Here is a 19,524-nt window from a genome sequence, read left to right on the forward strand (position 1 = left end):
CCTTTTTGACTAGCTGCATAGCCTAGAAAAACTCCTCTAAAAGCTCTTTGTTCAAATTTATCCTTATGTGGATTCAAATTTGTAACAAAGCACAAACATCCAAATACTTTGAGATGTGTGTAATCAGGTAGTCTCTTGTATAATCTCTCAAATAGAGTCTGCCATTGTAAACCTTCTACTAGTAGTAAATTAATGATGTGGGTGGCAGTCTTAATAGCTTCTCCCCAGAAATCATTTGGTACTCTTGACTGAAACAATAAAGCCCTTGCTACCTCAAGCAAATGCTTGTGTTTTCTTTCAATAACTCCATTTTGCTGAGGTGTATAGACACAAGCTTTCTGATGTTGAATACCAAGACTGGATAACATGTGTTCATATGCAGCATTCACAAATTCTTTTCCATTGTCACTTCTTATAGTTTTAACTGTAGTATTAAACTGGTTCTGGACTAAAAGAATGAACTTTAACATTGCAGTGTGAACTTCTGTTTTGGAACTTAACATAATTGTCCATAAAGCTTTTGAATAATCATCAACAACTGTTAATAGAAATCTAGCATTATTGGAAGAAGATATATGGTAAGGCCCCCAAACATCAGTATGCAAAAGCTCAAGAACTGAATCAGAAACTGTATTACTAATAGGAAAGGATAATCTGTGTTGTTTTGCAAGAGGACAGATTTCACAAAGCACTAAAGATTCCGTACAACTAATATTAGGCACATGTTTGAGTTTTTTCCAAGAAACATGACCTAACCTATAGTGCCACATTACATTTTCATCTTCCAAATCAACTGCTGCACTTGTTACCTGTAAAGCTTTCTCTTCTCCTTTGAGTAACCTTGGACTAAAAGATTTCTTGGTCAATCTATATAAACCTCCATGCATATGACCAACCTCCGCCGCCCACCACCCCCACCCCTCTTCCTCCTCCCCATGTTCTTTATTTTTCGTGCTAGTTGTTTTTCCCTTCGTTTTCTGTTTGTATCATTTTATTTTGGTCAGATCTGACATATTTTATTCGATCTCTAGATCCGTTTATCGTGCATCTGTTTGTTAAAATCTTTGTTTTTATAACATTTTCTGTTGTAGCAAGCACAGAAAAGGTAGATCTTATCCGTAGATCACTAGATCTACGTGGTTGCAAAAGAAGGGACTTAGATCCGATGTTTCAGAATGGTTCAAAGAATAAAGATTAAACTACGATTGCTCCGCTGCGAATCTGGGATTACGATAAATATATGTTTCAACGATCTTTTATTTTAGTTGTACCTTTCATGGCTTTTTTTGCTTTTTGTAGCCTTTTTCTTACCTTCGTGGATCATGTAATAGACTTTGCCTATAGGTATGTGAGGTTTTATTCCTTACTATTTTCATGCTGTACTATCAATCTTATTATTACTTAATGAAATGGTAGCATTCTCATAAATAAAAAAAAATTACATGACACACAAGCCAACATTTAAATCTAAAAAAGAAATTGGTACCCTTTTTATTGGATGAAAAAAGGAGTTTTAGGTTCTTTTTTAAGTTCACATTGTCAATTTAACCGTTTATGACCTAAAATTAGAAAATTTTAAAAATTAAATTTGATTAGTACCATATTTACCATGAAACCAAAACCAAATTTTTTAATTTATAAAATTATCACTTTTAAAGCTTTCTCCTAAATTTGAAAAATTAAATTTCTTTAGAATTTAATTTAATTCTTGTAATTTTTTATTTTTAAATCATAAACGGTAAAATTGACAATGCCAACGATTTGCAAATGCGCAAACTCACACATCGTTTTTCAAAAAAAAAAAAAAAAAACACCACGAGCACCTATCCATCTAGAAATTAGAGAAACCACACGTTATGTTTTTTAAATTAACCCTAGAGATTAATATAAGATATATGATTGAGTCTTAACTAAAAGCTCGAACTTATATCTTGTATTAATCTCTGACAAGAAAGAGCCAACAGAGAAAGAATAAAGCGAACCATAGATACAGAGACAGATAGATATTCACTTTGCCATATACTTGGTAGAAATCACCTTTAACGCTACATTTTATCCCTAAAAACTTAGATTGGACAGAAACCATCTTCCTTTTTCTGTTACCCTTACAAGCAGCTATAAAAATTTAGCTGGGTTTATAAATCCAAACCCTATCCTTCATTTCCCTCATCCTCTCTACATTTTCATTAACACAAGTTAGATGACCATCACCACAAAAAAGAATTAGTTAGCCCGTTTTATCGCAGCAGCTTGATTCCATATAATAGTGGCATCAATTTACTGGGTAACTAGAGTCGGCTATATTGCGTTTCTCTATTGAAAACATTCATCTTCTCGCGATTCCCTGATCGCTTCATCAGTAATCTGTTGAGGATAGAGCATGGAGTTTCAAACACAATTAAATGCCAATAAGAACGTTTTGGACATATCATATTTGTCAGTTTAAGTAGTTAATAATTGAATATATCCTAAAACTATTTAACAAAGTAATAAAAATCAAATAAAGATAATAAATAAGCATATAAAATGTATATAATATAAGGACAGTTAGGCTCGAGCTTTCGAGACAAATCCCAAGCCCAACAAAATCTATGTGTTGACTTGAATGGTTTCAGGCCAGACCGGACCAATTCTTATATAAAATGTTCAAGCCTTCATAAGAGGTGGGTTTAGGCGATCTTATGAACAGGTGTAATTTGAAGTAAAAAACCCGAAGTACATCCTGAACCATTTACGCTTTTACCTGCCCGAGATCTTCCCAGAAATTTACAAAGTAATTTTCTTGGATGACGATATAGTGGTACAGAAGGATCTTACAGGCCTAGATTTTGGACTTTTTGACATATTCAACATAAAAAAAAGAGTAGAGGGAGACAAATGGATATATTTACTCCATATATGACTTCTATGTATTATACAAAAAGATCAGCCTACTTGGAGCGGGTTTGAGATTTAATTTTTGAACCCAAACTCCGCCCGAGCCCTTTGAGATTTAATTTTCAAACCCAAACTCAGCCCAAGCTCAATTAAATTGACAACGGTCTAGACTTGGATTGGATGTTTTTAAGTATGAACCCGTGAAGCCACAGGCCAACCCGACCCCAACAATTACACCCAAGTAAAATAATCAAACAATAACTTGCTTCAAGTAAATTTATTGCATTATTGAACTATTAACTAAATTTTTAATTTTGTTTGAAACTCAATGCTCTAATGATTAAAGTCAACATTTATCAAGAACTTTAGGCATAAAAAATACGCAATTATTTTGAGAGGAGAAATTTTCAGGAGAAAGAGCCAACAGAGAAACTATAAACCGAAATATATATACTTGGTAGAAATGACCTTTTCCGTACATTTTATCCCTAAAAAAACTTTGATTGGAAACCATCTTCCTTTTTCTGTTACCCTTAGAAGCAGCTATAAAAATTTAGCCGGGTTTACAATCCAAAATCTATCCTTCATTTCCCTCATCCTCTCTACATTTTGATTAACACAAGTTAGATGACCATCAAACCAAAAAAGAATTAGTTAACCCGGTAAAAACGCAGCAGCTTGATTCCATATAATAGTGGCATCAATTTACTGGGTAATTAGAGTCAGCTATATTGCATTTCTCTATTGAAAACATTCATCTTCTCGCGATTCCCTGATCGCTTCATCAGTCATCTGTTGAGGATAGAGCATTGAGTTTCAAACATAATTAAATGCCAATAAGAACATGCTGGGCAGCATATGGTATGTGTCAGTTTAAGTAGTTAATAGGTCAATTTATGCAAATTCAGTGTGCCAGGAGTTCCAATTAATAAAATTAAGTAGCCAATAGGCCACTTTAAGTAGTTAATCGGTCATTTTCGGAGTTCAGGGAGGGCAATCGGCTTTTATGACCTAACTAGGAGATCAAGTTGCTTGAAGAAACGTGATTAAGCCCCTAATTCCTATATGGCAGAGCAAGTGGAGACCAAGTTGAAGCAGGCATATACGCAAATTTGAGTAGTTAATCGGTCATTTTGAAGTTCAGGGAGGGGGAGGGGAGAATCGGCTTTCATGCCCCTAAATCTTATATGGCAGAGCAAGTGGAGTTTCAGACAAGTTGAAGCAGACATCATCACTTTAAGCAAGTTCAGGGGACAATAAGTCAATTTAAGCAAATTCAGGGGCAGTACGCCACTTTATGTAGTTAATCGGTCATTTCGAAATTCAGTAAGGGGGAGGGGGGTATCCGCTTTTATGACCTAACTAGGAGAGACTGTGTATGTATTAGGTCTATGTGGGAGAGAGAAAAATGGTTTACACTTGAAGTTGCTTTAAAAAACGTGATTAAGCCCCTAAATCCTATATGGCACAACAAGTGGAGATTTAAACAAGTTGAAGCAGACATCACTTTAAGCAAGTTTAGGGGGACAACAGGTCAATTTAAGCAAATTCAAGAGCCAATACGCCACTTTGAGCAGTTAATCAGTCATTTCGAAGTTCAGGGCGGAATCAGCTTTTATGACCTAGTTAAGAGAGACTATGTATGTACTAGGTATGTGGGAGAGAGAACAATGATTTACACTTAAAGTTGCTTGAAATATCGTGATTAATCCCCTAAACCTTATATGGCAGAGCAAATATCACTTCAAGCAAGTTTAGGGGACAATAAGTCAATTTAAGCAAATTCAGGGGCCAATACGCCACTTTAAGTAGTTATTCGGTACTTTGAAGTTCACTAATCTGTCATTTTGAAGTTCAGGGACAAGGAGGGGGGAATCAGCTTTTATGCCCTAACTAGGAGAGACTATGTATGAATTAGGTTTATGAGAGAGAGAAAAATGGTTTACACTTGAAGTTGTTTGAAATAACTTGATGAAGCCCCTAAATCCTATATGGCAGAGCAAGTGGAGATTTAGACAAGGTGAGGCAGACATCACTTTAAGCAAGTTTAGGGGGACAATAGGTCAATTTCAACAAAATCAAGAGCCAATACGCCACTTTGAGCAGTTAATCGGTCATTTAGAAGTTCAGTAATAGATCATTTCGAAGTTCAGGGAGGGGGAGAGGGGAGTCGCGTTTATGACCTAATTAGGAGAGACTATGTATGTACTAGGTCTGTGGGAGAGAGAACAATGGTTTACACTTGAAGTTGCTTGAAATAACATGATTAAGCCCCTAAGTCTTATATGGCAGAGCAAGTGGGGATTTAGACAAGTTGAAGCAGACATCATCACTTTAAGCAAGTTTAGGGGGACAATAAGTCAATTAAGCAAATTCAGGGGCCAATACGCCACTTTAAGTAGTTAATCGGTCATTTTGAAGTTCACTAATCGGTCATTTTGAAGTTCAGGGACAGGGGAATCAGCTTTTATGACCTAACTAGGAGAGACTATGTATGTATTAGGTCTATGTGGGAGAGAGAGAGAACAATGGTTTACAATTCTCCTTCACTTGTCATGCAAGGCATTTAACTTGAAATTAATAATTTGGGTAAATAATTTATTAGTCCCTAACACATTGTTTAAAATATGAGGACTAAACAGTGTGTTAGGTAAAAAAAGTAGGGACTAATAAATTGTTTACCTAATAATTTATACAAAACACTAACCTTGAGATTCTCAGCTTGAGCAACTAGCCTCATGTATTGGTCACGGGCCGCAGGGTCATGTACCATGGACTTCACCCTTTCTAGAGCTTTTTCAACTCCATCGAACTTCTGTTTCCGGCTGATTCTCAAAAATTCATATTCATCAGTATTGTCAGTTTCTGGTTTCGCATTTCCTATTGTCTTCTCCACCCGAAATCCTCGCAGACCTGATCCTTTTCGCCTCCAACGTAGTATTGCCTTTTCAACAATACTAACAGACCAAATAACCTTTTTATATTGCTTACGCACTCGATTTCCCCTCACATGTGCCTAAAAGAAAATAGCAGACTGAATAAGCATTTGCATAAACTTCGGATAGCTTTACCAAAATCAAACCACAAAGAAAGAATTAACATTCTCAGAAATAACAGGTCTGCAAAGCATGATAATATACAAATGTAGAGTTAATAGCATCTAAGCATAGTTATTAAAGGCGCGCCTAAGGCGCGCCTATGGCGCATGGCGCACCAGGCGCAGGCCTTAGCGCCATGGCAGCCCCATGGCGAGGCGCAATCGCCATGGCGCGCGCCTGGTGCGCCATTGTGCGCCAAATGCAATTGCCAAAGGCGCACTAAGGCGCGCCTTGGCAGTTAGAGGCAGTTATGGGCAGTTTTTTTATATATCTGGGATGGAGCACATGTTCTATTAACAAGAAGTATTAAAGAGGAGAGAGATTATACGTTTTAAACTAATTAGAAGACCAAGAGACAGAGTCATTTGAAGAGTTGAAGATGAACTCGTGTTTGAAAATGATACTCTAACATGGGGTTTAGTTGGTAAGGCTGCTGGAGTTGAAGAGAGTGCATATAACACTAGAAGAGTAGGAAAAAAGGCTAAAGTATCATCTTCCAAGGATCGAGGAAAAGCCCATGTAGTTGTTCGAGATGAGGAGGAAGAAGAAACTGAGTTTGTTGATGAGGATGAAGAGGATCAGTTTGATGATGATTCTTTAGATGAGGAGTGTGATAGTGATGATGAGGAGTGATGGATTTGGAGAGTTTTGATTAGGAGTAGAACTTAGAAATTAGTATTCAACTTTAAAGTTTGCTGATATGGGGTTCGAGATGAGGAGGAAGAAGAAACTGAGTTTGTTGATGAGGATGAAGAGGATCAGTTTGATGATGATGCTTTAGATGAGGAGTGTGATAGTGATGATGAGGAGTGATGGATTTGGAGAGTTTTGATTAGGAGTAGAACTTAGAAATTAGTATTCAACTTTAAAGTTTGCTGATATGGGGTTTATTTTGCATTTTAAATTTATTTATGCTTAAGATATTTTCATGATTTAGTATTCATTGCATTTTTATGTTAGTTTTATAGTTTTATAATTTTTATTTTTGTAAGTGCGCCTTGTCTCGCTATGGCGCGCGCCATCGCCGTGCGCCATGCGCCAAGGCTCCAGGACCCCTTGCGCCTTAGTGCGCCATGCGCCTTTAATAACTATGCATCTAAGGGTTCTCATTTTTAATAGGGTAAATAATTTGTTAGTCCCATCCTTTTTACCTAACACACTATTTAGTCCTATTTTGAAAAACACATTATAAGGTCCCTATCTTTTGTTAATATTAACCATTTGGTCCTTCTGTCTAGTTTTTTTAGATTTTTAACCGAATATATCTTAGTTTTCCAAACAGTCATAATAAATACAAAATGGTCACGTTACTCAGTTATTTTCTGTCTGTCTGTTTATGCCAAATATAACGGTTAAAAATCTAGAAAAAAATAGACAAAAGGACCAAAGGGTTAATATTGACAAAAGATATGGATCTTATAATGTGCTTTCCAAAATAGGGAGACTAAACAATGTTTTAGGTAAAAAGGAGGGTACTAATAAATTATTTACCCTTTTTAATATTACCACAACATAGATAGATTTTAATTTGACAGTTGCCAATCACCGGAGGCGCACCTTAGGCAAGACTCAAGGTAGTGAGCCTTGATTGCACAAGGCGATGCACAGTTTAAAAAGCTCTATCCTTGTGCGCCTGGCCTTCAGAGCGTGAGTCAAGGCACACCTCAGTAACATATACTGTTTTCACTAGTGTTTTTTTTTTCTTTTTTTTTTTTTTGCTGTTGTGTAAAATAAATGGTTGATTAATCTCAACCACTAATATAATTTAAATAAACTTAATCTTAACCCTTCATCTAAATAAGAATATCAAGAGACATAGTAACATATACTGTTTTCACTAGGTTTTTTTTACTGTTTTGTGTAAAACAAATGGTTGATTAATCTCAACCACTAATCTAATTTTCAGATAAACTTAATCTTAACCCTTGATCTAAATAAGAATATCAAGAGACGTAAATATAGATAGACTAGAGAGGGATTAAGAGCAGAGTCACGTAAAGAATAGTCTCCACTCAAACAGAAACAGACGAGCCAGCAGAAACGTGCAGCCTAGAATTATAGCATGGTTAGGTACTTAGGTTGAGACATTAGTTAGGTACTTAGGTTGAGACGTTAAGTATATATTAATGTCTCTATAAATATGAACTTAACTTGGTGTTTTTGACATTTAGTATTATGTTTTTTATGTGGGTTTGTCTTGTTTGTATGGTCATAAGTGTGTTTTTTTGGCTTATGCTTTAACTAGTAATAGAGTATTAGTGATATTGATATGCTTTAACTAGTAATAAAGTATATATATATATATATTTTTTTTTTTTTTTCTGCGCCTCCTGTTCCTCAGGCGCGCACCTTGAGCCTAGCGTTGAGCCTTTAACAGCCATCCACTAGAGGTCAAGGAGAAAAGAGAAATGAGAGGACAGAGAACCAATCAGAAATAGTTCGCCAAGCAAAATCAAAGCACAGTAATTAACCGAATACGTAAGAAATTTCAATAAGCAACATATTTGTGTTCAGTACCTGGATTTTTAAAACCTTCATGCGCATCTTCATATAATCTTTTCTTCCTTTCCACCCACGATACTTTTGTTGGATCTTTACAGCAGCAGAATGCAAATAGTCCTCAAAGTGACTTCTCCTGTGATTTTTGTTCTTAGGACATAGGCTAGCCAAAATTTCAGAATCATCGGGGCTCTCAGGCAATCGTCCATAATGGAAAGAATAAGACCTGTAGGCTGCTTGAATTAGAGCTGCAGCAAGAGTTGATTTTCTGACTGCAGCAAGGGATTCTCTCAAGGAAACCTGATCATCTCCTCCATTTGATGGAAACATAATATTGGCTGTGCTCGCAGTAGCCTCGTCTTCTGGAACACTGTCTGTCGAATGCCCTTTTATGTTTAAAGTAGAAAGGTTCCTAGTTAAAAAAGCTTCAGCCAAGTAACCAGCTATTCCTTTATGTCCTTGACTTGATGCCAAATCAGCTGCGATTCTTCCTCCGGGAAATGCTGATGTCGGATCATCAACAGCAGTTGGATCCACACCCAGTCTAACCAGTGTGATGACAGTTTCTTCTCTGAGGGAAGCAAACACACAAGAAGATAATAATTTTAACACAACTTATTTAAGTGATACAAAGAATTTTATGCATATATATGAAAAAAGCGAAAAAAAAAGACTCCATACTACCATAGGCATAGTAGAAAAGGAACTACATCATCCAATATAGCCTAGGAAGCACCGACACTTCTAGGAGGTTAACATACAAGTGTCGGAGTCGGACACTCCGGGAACACACTTATTATTTATGATATATATAAATTTAGCGTGTCCCCGTCGTACCCATGTCTCATATTTTTTAGAAATTTCCTTTGCTGCACCCGTATGAGTACCCATGTCGGTGCTTCCTAGAATATAGCAAGATGATATGTAATGTTCTAACAGCAAGAAAGCATAGATGAAAGCTTGATCTGGGTAATCAGAATGGTCATTGTAAATTAAACAGCCAACGAATTAAGCAATCCTAAAAAAGAGAAGAAAGAGAAAATCTGACCTCCCAAAATATGATGCCCAATGAAGTGCTGTTCTTCCTAGTGCATCCCTGAAATTAGGATTGTTAGTCGCAGTGACTATTAGGGCCATCGACCATTCATAACCAAGAGCAGCAGCCAAGTGTATAACTCCCTGGCCTTCATTGTCCAACACATCAGGTCCTTTACCTCCTCCATGAACTTTAAATACCAGCCACTCAAAAAATCTATCCTTTAACAAACTTTGAATCAAATTATCTCTAGCATTCATGCAATTGGCCCCAGAGACCATAGAGCTCTGTTTGACACTAGTCAAGTCTTTCTTCCTATCATTTCTCACTGAATTTAAAGTACTTATAATCTTACATTTACCACATCCCTCAATGGAACAATTCAAAGATGTACTCTCCGGGCATAGACGAAACAACTTTGCTAGACGTACTTCGAACTGCAGTTCCTCCCCTTGCACAATTCTAGGAGTCCTTGACGGATTTTCACGAAATTCAAATTCCCTCACCTCGCTGCATGCTAACCTGTTACGGCAGGTGACATAGAATGGGACCCTCCCAGTAGCATGAAGAGGAGCTTGACATCTGATAACATTATCTATCAGAACTTCAGCAAAAACTTCAATTTCACCAAACATACAGCCCCACTTGCTTTCACTGGAAAGTGTCTTGCTTCCTAAAAATGTACCAATGATTAGAACCTGTCCAAAAGAACAAACATTAAAGATAAAGATAATTTGTGCAACAATTCTGATGAATAACATCTTCATGCAATCAGGAAACAAAAAAAACACCTTTGTTTCAACACCAGAAAAAGCCCAATCAGGTGAAAAATCATGTATAGTAAATAATTGTTCATGGGCAAGTGAAGGGCCCAATGATTCGACATCCAACTGCATGTGATGTGATAAGCTGGACACTTCCTTGTCATCATTCTCAGCCAGCGTGTTCCAATAATTCGCAGAGTCAGATGCCATCAAAGAATCATTGTAATCTCCACCGATTTCTTTATCCATCCATCTCCCAAAACTATCCAGTTTCTTTAGCTCTCTTACTGCACTATTATTTGCTTCAACGTCTTTTGGTTTGATATCAATCTGGCAAAAGAAACAGCTTTTAGAGAGCAAGAAGATCTGGGAAACTGGGTAGGAACCAAAATCAAGTCATATCCTGCCACAACAAGATATGATATAATATAATACAAGAAACTGGGTAGGAACCAAATTAAAGTCATATCACTTGGTAATTCTTCATTACTGACTTTACCAGGATAATATAATACAATGAGCTATAAGATAACCTACAACACATAAAATGGTTTCCAAATCCTATGGCTATTTCTTTCCCCCTTTGATCACTGAGAAAAAGTAAGCAGGAATTGAACTGACATTTCTGTGATATACAGCAATAAATCAACCAAAACTACCATAAACATCCGAAAAGAGAAAATAACATGATAAAAAAAAACTACTGCATGAAGACCTGAATTGATCTCTGATGAACTGTTGCTGCTATATCAGTGATCAATCTATCTTCAGTAGCAACTGTATCTGGAACATCACCATCCAATCTGGAATCTGTTAACTTATGACTAATGAAGTCAGTTCCATCATGTTGACCAACATAATTTTTCTGGTCATGCATATGATATGCACTCTTGCTGAAGGAGGAACTTCCAGGCAACATAGATGATCCAGAGGTTTGAACAAAGTTAGATCCAATAAACCATGTTCCTGGTGAATTCCTTGGTAAAACAGGGAATTCTGAAAAGCAACAGAAACATTTAGGTCTTGTTTAGTTTCAGAAAAGTTTTTTTATGTCCTTTTTCAAGTGTTCTTTTCCATTTTCCAATGTTATAGATTTTCAATTTTCAAATGCAAAACTGAATGATACATTAGAAAGTAAAAATATATAAACAGTTCTATAAAACATACAGTTTATATATAATTTATATTCGATGGGAAATATGAAAGAAAACTAATAGCTAGTATAATAAATTATGAATAGAAAACCAAAAAATTGGATGAAACATAGATCTTCCTTAGAGTGGAATTAACTATGTAAGAAAATAAGAAAATATATAGTGATTGAATTTAATATCTACAGATTAATAAAATAGTTGTAGATATTGTAAAATAACTAAAATGTTACACACACACATATATATATAAGGAAGGAGGTGAAATTCTTTTTCCTTTCCACAGGGATCAGGAGATTGGATCTAGCCGTAAGAAGAATGCTTGATTGATAAATAACTCATATATATATATATATATATTCCATGTAAATAAGGAGTCGGAGAAAATCTCAAATTTTCCAAATATAGAACAAAATGAGAAATATATAGAAAATTATATTCCAATATTCTATATGCATAAAGTTAGATAAACTAACAACTATTTTCCAGGCTTTTCAAAAAACTCTTCTAGAACACAGGTGATGTTTTCTACAACTAAGCAATCCCTTAAGATACAAAAAGTACTTCCCAAAAACATGTTAAATAATAACTGATAAATACAAGTCATATATGCATGACAATAACCTTCAAATTATACTACAAAAAAATCAAGTCCACAACAAAAGAATTAGGAAAGAATAGCTCAAAAGGACAACAACCCTGATAAGATATATGACAAAAGTTGCTGCCCGAGAATTATTTGATCTTTGCCAGCTCAAATAATTAAACTAGTTAACTTAATTTCACATGCTTTTCTATGATAAGACATCAAGACACTCGTAAAACCCCATACATCCATGGAGTCTTGCGCTTATTAGACTCCATGAACTACTAACAAAATAAGCTTTATGTAGTATACAAAATAAATCAAAACTATTTTGACACCCTGCAATTATCTTACCTTCAACTTCAGCACCAAGTAAAGAAGCATTATGAGACATAGAATTTGAGACAGGTTCAATGAGAGAAGAGGCCCCTAAATCATCTTTAGAATCCACATCATCAAAATCTGAAGACAATGCTTGCCCATTCCAATCGATTCTGTTGGGAATTGATTCGCAAAATGCCTGAGCTATAAAAGCATGTGAGGGTGTTTGCCCAAAGGAAGGGGCAGAACTGGGTTGAGGTCTGTCAACCTGTATACTTGAATCTGCCAGCAAATGTGATACACCAGATTTGTAGCCCTGCATCAGAAGAAAAGAAGTTTACCATCCAGGCACACTGAAGCATGTACTTGCAAATAACACAGACAATTTATAAGTCCTTGGACCTACCAACCACATTGGAGACATTTGTGATACAGAAGAGCAATAAACTAATAAAGTAAAGGCTAAGCAATTCTTCGCTTATGATTAATACTACAATAGGTTTCACTTCAAATTTTAAAATTTATGGTTGCAGAATGTTCATTAATAAATAACAGAAAAATCATACTGGAGAGAGATAAGGAGATGTAATTTATAATCAGTGAAAAGGAATACCTCCTTTACTTCTCTGTAGTGCACAAGAACAATATGCTCGAACTTCCTGAGGACCAAAAAACAACCAGATAAAGTTATAGAACTTGTAAAGGCTTAATGCATACGTGCCCCCCTGAACTTTATTAAAAAGGCCGTTTGGCCCCTTAAACTAATAAAAGCTCCAATTTAACCCCTAAACTGAATAAAAGGGTAACTATACATCCTTTCCTGATGCTGACGTGGCATCTGACGTGGAAGAGGGAGAAAATTGAGCAAGTGAAAAAAATCATAACAGTCCCTTAAAAAATTCCATGACAGTCCCTTTTATTTTCTTTAACTTTCATTAATACTTTCTTCATTCTTTTTCCTCTCTCTTTCTTCCTTTATCTCTTTTCTCCACACAAAAAACACACTGAACTCAAATATCAAATCTGAATCATCAAAAACTCATCACCAAACACAAAATTAAGAACCCGAAACTATTGACAGAAACTAAAAAACTCAAACAACCCATTTCTTTTTCTAATGAAAATGGAGTGGGTGGCCATGCCTGCTTCTAATTTCACTCCATGGGGTCCAACAATTTGGAAGGAATGAGAGGGCTGACAGAAAAATTTCTCCGGAATATATGCTAGGGGCAAATTAGATGGAGAAGATGGAGGTAAGATGAATGGTTACCTTGCGAGTTAGATTATTGGGAGTGGTCGAAAGCCATAGTGGAAGACTTTTCCTTATTTTGGTATACACTTTCGACTTCTTTTCAGTGGATGGAAGAGATTCGGGAGGATTTTCTTCCCTTCCTCAACATAGAGAAATTAGGATGAAGAAAATGGAATAGCTTTCGAATCCCCTCTATCTGCAGTGGAAAAATGTAAAATAGGGGGCCTCTGTTTATTCCTCAACCATTTACTCCTAGATTATGTTGTTTTTTTGTTTTTAATTTTTTCACTTTTAGTCAGGGGCGTGTACTACACGCACTCGCATGTGACTGGTTATTTTGTGAGGGAGGGTTAATTGATGCTACTTTTATTCAGTTTAGGGGTTAAATCAGAGCTTTGATTAGTTTAGGGGGTCAAATGGTGCTTTTAATAATGTTCAGGGGGGCACGTACTTGTAAATAAAGTTCAAAAGAATGACAATAAGAAGTAATTAACAATAAAGTAACTCATCACAGAAAAGCCTCATGCTTTCCAGTTTATCAACTTTTTCCCAAGCTCTCTTACAGCAGTAGTAGTGTGACTGTGACAATATGAGCAATTGAAAGCAAACTATAATTTAAATCAGGAAGTCCTTGAGTCAAACTCACTCATCAAGCATCCAATAACATCGTCGCTGAAAGCTGTCATTGTCCTCCCCATGTGCATAATAACAATGAAGAACCTCCACACTGCCAGCCTACAAACCAATAAAGAAATAAAGTATTACCAAGACTGCCTAACCAACATTACAAACAGTGAAAGATAAGAAGAAAACACGCAGAAACAATCTCAATGAAGATGATCACAATTATGCCCACTGTTCAGAAATACGCCTACTCAAAGAATGAAGGCCTCAATGCTGTCTGGAAGGTGATTAATAATAGTTTATATTAACTGGGGATTTTCCTTATCAAAAAATGTTTAAGTCATCAACATGATTCAGTTCTAGTCTACTTACACCAAGTCCATCTCACTCACTCATATCAACAGAGGAATTAATAAATCTATTGCATTGGCATAGAAAGATCTATGCTAATTCGACAACAAAGAAGTGAATAAATGAAGATAGCAACTCCCATCACTTTCCAGGTAGATAGGCATTCATCATCACTGTTGTTAGAATCATACGAGTCGACTCATACGTACGATTCGATTCCATGGGATTCCGAGGCGTATCTGTGGTATGACTTGAAATCATATGTGAATCGGACATGAATCGCCCGAATCTGTGGTGAATCGGCTCAGTCCAGCGATTCATGTTAACATGCACACAATTTATTTATTGGGGATTGAGGAAAATATGATAGTGGATAGGACGGAGTGGAGGGGAAGAATTTATGTCGCTGACACTACTTGATTTCACGGTTTCGTATGACGGTTCATGTTAGCCGACTCCGAATCATTTCGGGACTAAGGCTTTGTTGTTGTTGTTGTTGAAGTCAAAATCGAATCTGGCCAGATTAAAAAGGAATTTAAGAAAACTAGGAGACTCAATTGGAATTTGGAGCCGATAGAAAACAATAAAACCAATTTTGAAATTAAAAAATAATAAAACTAATCTCTACAAATTCTATTACTTTGCAAGCAAATCAATTTATTGTGATAAAAAAACCTAAATCATTATCAGACACTTCCGCCAACTCTCTTCTTTCTCTCCTTTCAAAAATAAAAATTCCTCCTACTCTCCAAAGGAAGAAGAAGATGATGATGATTCTCTTGATGATGAAGAATGCTTTGTCAATTAGCTTTATTAGGATTGCATTAGATTTGAATTTTAACTCATGTGCTTGGTTGATAAGTTGATATAATTTCTATTTGGACATTAAAATTGCATTTTTAGACTAATATTTAAAGTTAAACATGATTAACATTTTGAATTTGATCTGATTCACGAGTCCCGATTCACAAAATGAGGATTTCGAGTCACGAGTCGATCTCGATTTAATAACTATGTTCATCATCATTGTTGTTTTCTGAAACACCTATTAGCAAAGTCCTGAGAATTTGAAAATATGTGCTTTGCTGTTGTATATGGTAATCTATATTTTGATATTAAATTTTCACTTTAGATGAAGGAACCCAATCAGAAGTTAAAATTATTTGAGAACTCAGTATATATTAATGTTCAATAAGTAAACAAGTTTTAACAACTCATGCAGGGTGAAGATGGAAACTAGAACAAAACTTGTTAACATCAATTTATCATACAAGTTAATGAACCTCTAGATCAATTGCCTAACAATGGGAACCAATACCTAGAAGACGGGTAAATTACACCCATGGCCACTGAACTTTACTCATTTTCATGGTATGGCCACTAAACTTCAAAATGCAACATAAAAGTCACTCAACTTTACATTTTTCTAACATTATGGCCACTACACTTCAATCAAAGCCTCAAAATGACCGTTGACGACGTCAAAATAAAAAATTCCAAGAATTGATGATATTCTAAGCAACTTTAATTCTTCAAAATTTTGGTTTTGAGGTCATTTAACGGTCATTTTGAGGCGTTAGTTAAAGTTTAGTGACCATAATGTTAGAACGTGTAAAGTTGAGTGGCTTTTATGTTACGTTTTGAAGTTTAGTGGCCATACCATGAAAATGAGTAAAGTTCAGTGGCCATAAGTGTAATTTACCCCCCTAGAAGACTCTTGAACAACACTAGTTAGGATCGGCCAAAAAAATAGGTGAACTTACAAATAATAAATTGAACTGCACACCTTCAACTTTTCATGAGCTTCTCTAACAGTTTTTCCATCCTTTTTCTTCCTCCAACTGTGTCCATCTTTACGAAAATATCGAAGTGCTTTACGATCAAACAGGAATAAGGATCCAGCTAAAAAGATAAGATAAATTAGTTGCAGTTTGTATTTATCAACGTAAAATGTTGAAGCTCCAAATCCCTGAGTAGAATAGCGTTGAGCCCATTAACCCAATAATGTTTATAAGAAAGTGACATGTCCAGCATTATTAATTGTAGGCAATACTTATCTAAACAGGACTGGCATCATCAGTTTATCATTTTCAAGAGAATGCCTATCAAATCCAAGTCAAGTCATAAGCAAATTAGCAAATTACAAATGTATAAAACTATAATAAGTTTTTAAAATTGCTAATCTTATTATGGATGCCAACCACTCTATTCATAGTGTAGGAAAATTTCTGCCAGCATGTTTTAGTTTTACACATAACAATGGACTTGTTTATATCTTTGCATCAAATGAATCCCACAAAAGTATGGGCGTGTGCTCCCTACTATAAACATATTATGAAGCAACAACAAGAAAGCCATTTTCATCTTTCCCCCTAAATTTTGTTTAAATGTTGTGCAAGGGCACATTAGTGTGCAGGAACATAACATAACTAAGTCAACATGGCTCTTTCAAACATATAATAGATAATCCCCATAAAGAATTTATCTAGCAACTGTCAAGGTGAAAATGCATTCCAAATTTCAGTGGAAGACCCAACTTGACAGAAAATCATAACAAGCTTCAAGGCCTAAAAGCCAAAGCAAGCGAATGCAAAGACGTAAAAGATGGTGTTCCAATCCCCATTATATTAATATACCTTTGAGAAAACAAAAAAAGCATTACCCCGTTCAATGACTGTCTTGAAAAGTGAATAGGAAGAAAACTTCAGGACTCATTAAACAAGATAACAAGTTTATAGCTAAACAACTACAAGGTCTAATCATTTGCACCATTCATGCATATGGATGACCAAAAAGAAAAATTTAGCTCCTTTAACATATGAATTCTAGATAGAGCACATGAGGGTAATTTCCTGTGCATTGTACATTATAAGAAGCCATTACATCGTCATGTCTCCTTATTTGGAAGCAAACAAAAGAAAAGCACGAATTTGATCATTTATTTTCAATGAATTTACTGGTATTTATCATATCACCTCCATAATCACCAATTCACACTACCACTACCACTACCGTCGTCAACTCAAAGAAAAACAATGGAAACCCGAAGAGATACAAACTATTAAATGCATGTAATGCAAATGAGTCTATCAACAAACATGAATTTAGAAATCTTTAAAGGGAAATAAACAGAGAACAAATATATTTGCAGAAGAAGTAAATGGAAACCTGAAGGCTGAATAGGTGGCTCTGGAGATAACGTAAATTTCTGGTAGTTGCCAAGAATTTCTAAGATTTCACCAGGCCGAAGCCAACGATGTCTAGCTTCCTCCAATATATGTTGTAATTCTGCAAATTTCAAAGACATCCATGGATAAATAAAGGTCTGACTATCACAAAGTTTGACAACAACTTACAACTGTAAAAGAATTCCTCATGTTCTACCAACAAAATACAAAGTAAAAACCAGGTAATCTTCACAATGAAGCAGCGAGAAATAACCAAAATATAACAAGCAACGGTTAACGATCACCGATTGTTTCGAAAAATCCAATCATTGTGTTTCCATTAAAAGTTCTTGCATGCAACCGCACATGTGTCATAAGGAAGATGTAGTAAAGAAGGGAAAATGAGAGAGCATGTTGCACGGAAACTCTTCTTTACCAGCATTTCCGCATTTCATTTCCATTTCTTTTCTGTTTCCATTAAAGTTTCCTAGCTAAATTTTGTTAGAAATTCCGTTTCCTCCATTTCCTTAGTGAGAGAGTATTCAAAGATCAGTATCAGTGGCGAATACAGGACTACTAGACTCAGCAGCCAATTTATATAAAAGGGCGGCCCGGTCGCACTACACGTCCCCGCTGAGCGAGGGTCCGGGGAGGGATCCCACCACAAGGGTGTGCTGGGGGCAGGCCTTCCCCTGCCAATTTATTTGGCAAGAGGCCGCTCCTAAGACTCGAACCCGTGACCACTTGGTCACACAACAAGGCTCGCCCTCTCAGCAGCCAATTTATATATAAAAAAAAAATCCACACTATCTTGACATCTCCAACCCCAATCTTCCGGAGACAGGGCCGAAACTATCCCTGGCAGGGGTAATTCCAGCGACCTGAGGCCCCTCCCTTTCTCTGCCACTAATCACTACGATTATATTTAGATATTCATATTCCAAACCGCACATTCATGAAAAAATTGACGACAAAAGAAAAAACAAAGCGTAACACAAACAGAGCAAACAGAAATGAGAGGTCGTAGACGACGAAAAGAAACACAAAAAGAGAAGAGAGACTAACCAAGAGGTTGATTGGCGAGGCATTTTCTAGGATCAGCCATTGACATAAACCCTAAATTTTCACCAGCGATTGATCACAAAAAGATAAAAAAAAAAAAAAAAAAAAAAAAAGAGGAAGAAGAGAGCATGAGTATTTATAAGTCAAATGTATAATGGATTTGTTTTTCTTTTTTCTATTTCAGGAAGGAAGAGCGATCGCGCGGATATATGTGTATGCCTACGTGGCATTTTGCCATTTTCTTTTCTCGGAGGAATATCTGCGGTACATGCAAGTACATGGTTGCTTTTCTTGTAATAGGTCAAGTTCTGTCATAATAAGGTTATCAAAATAGGTCAGGTTATCTAGATTGAATCAACTTCCACGGAGAGTAACATGAAGTCTATTACTTCACGCAACAAGTTAATGGCAATCAATACGAATAGCTTTTTTTATTAGTTGTTGGAATAAGTAGTAGTTGTAATAAGTAGACGCGACGCGATCCATTGCATTCAAATCGGAAACCTTTGAATCCTATAGTCTTGTTAGCTAGCAACTAACAATTATCGGATTCAAATCTTTCCCAACCTTAGATTCCTTAACTTAATAAATAGTAGACTCTTTTGATCCTCGCCTCGAACCAGTAATGAAGTTTCAATTGAGTTGGTGATAAGTGAGTTAGCCTTAAGATGACGGTATGCCGAGCCAGCGAACGAAGGAGCGAGCCACAGGAAGAGATTTCATCCCTCTCCTACTC

The 19,524-nt window shown here is 36.0% G+C and overlaps 1 protein-coding gene across 4 annotated transcripts; it reads right to left on the reverse strand.

The window, feature by feature from the left end:
* Positions 1 to 1,994: 1,994 nt before the first annotated feature.
* LOC136220133 (calmodulin-binding transcription activator 2-like) lies at positions 1,995 to 19,047 on the reverse strand. 4 transcript variants are annotated; one of them, XM_066007849.1, is made up of 12 exons: positions 18,792 to 19,044; positions 17,728 to 17,847; positions 16,346 to 16,461; positions 14,231 to 14,319; positions 12,946 to 12,991; positions 12,366 to 12,648; positions 10,990 to 11,084; positions 10,302 to 10,604; positions 9,523 to 10,208; positions 8,493 to 9,045; positions 5,585 to 5,893; positions 1,995 to 2,364 (listed from the first exon to the last, which is right to left on the reverse strand). In XM_066007849.1, exons 1-12 carry the CDS (start codon positions 18,835 to 18,837, stop codon positions 2,314 to 2,316), a joined length of 2,697 nt encoding a protein of 898 aa, XP_065863921.1. In that variant the 5' UTR covers positions 18,838 to 19,044; the 3' UTR covers positions 1,995 to 2,313. The 4 variants fall into 4 exon arrangements, with proteins under 4 accessions (XP_065863921.1, XP_065863919.1, XP_065863922.1 ...); XM_066007847.1 differs by having other exon boundaries at positions 10,990 to 11,270; XM_066007850.1 differs by having other exon boundaries at positions 10,990 to 11,270; positions 16,323 to 16,461; positions 18,792 to 19,042.
* Positions 19,048 to 19,524: the final 477 nt, after the last annotated feature.

Source organism: Euphorbia lathyris, chromosome 2 (assembly GCF_963576675.1).
Source record: "Euphorbia lathyris chromosome 2, ddEupLath1.1, whole genome shotgun sequence".
Taxonomy (NCBI): Eukaryota; Viridiplantae; Streptophyta; class Magnoliopsida; order Malpighiales; family Euphorbiaceae; genus Euphorbia; species Euphorbia lathyris.

Excerpts from the sequence above, each read along its gene's own strand:
- LOC136220133 (XM_066007847.1), bottom strand. The coding sequence starts at position 18,837 with ATGTCAATGGCTGATCCTAGAAAATGCCTCGCCAATCAACCTCTTG. Across the intron at positions 17,848-18,791 it reads CCTCGCCAATCAACCTCTTG|AATTACAACATATATTGGAG; the intron begins GTTAGTCTCTCT and ends TGAAATTTGCAG. Across the intron at positions 9,046-9,522 it reads TGGGCATCATATTTTGGGAG|AGAAGAAACTGTCATCACAC; the intron begins GTCAGATTTTCT and ends TGCTTCCCTCAG.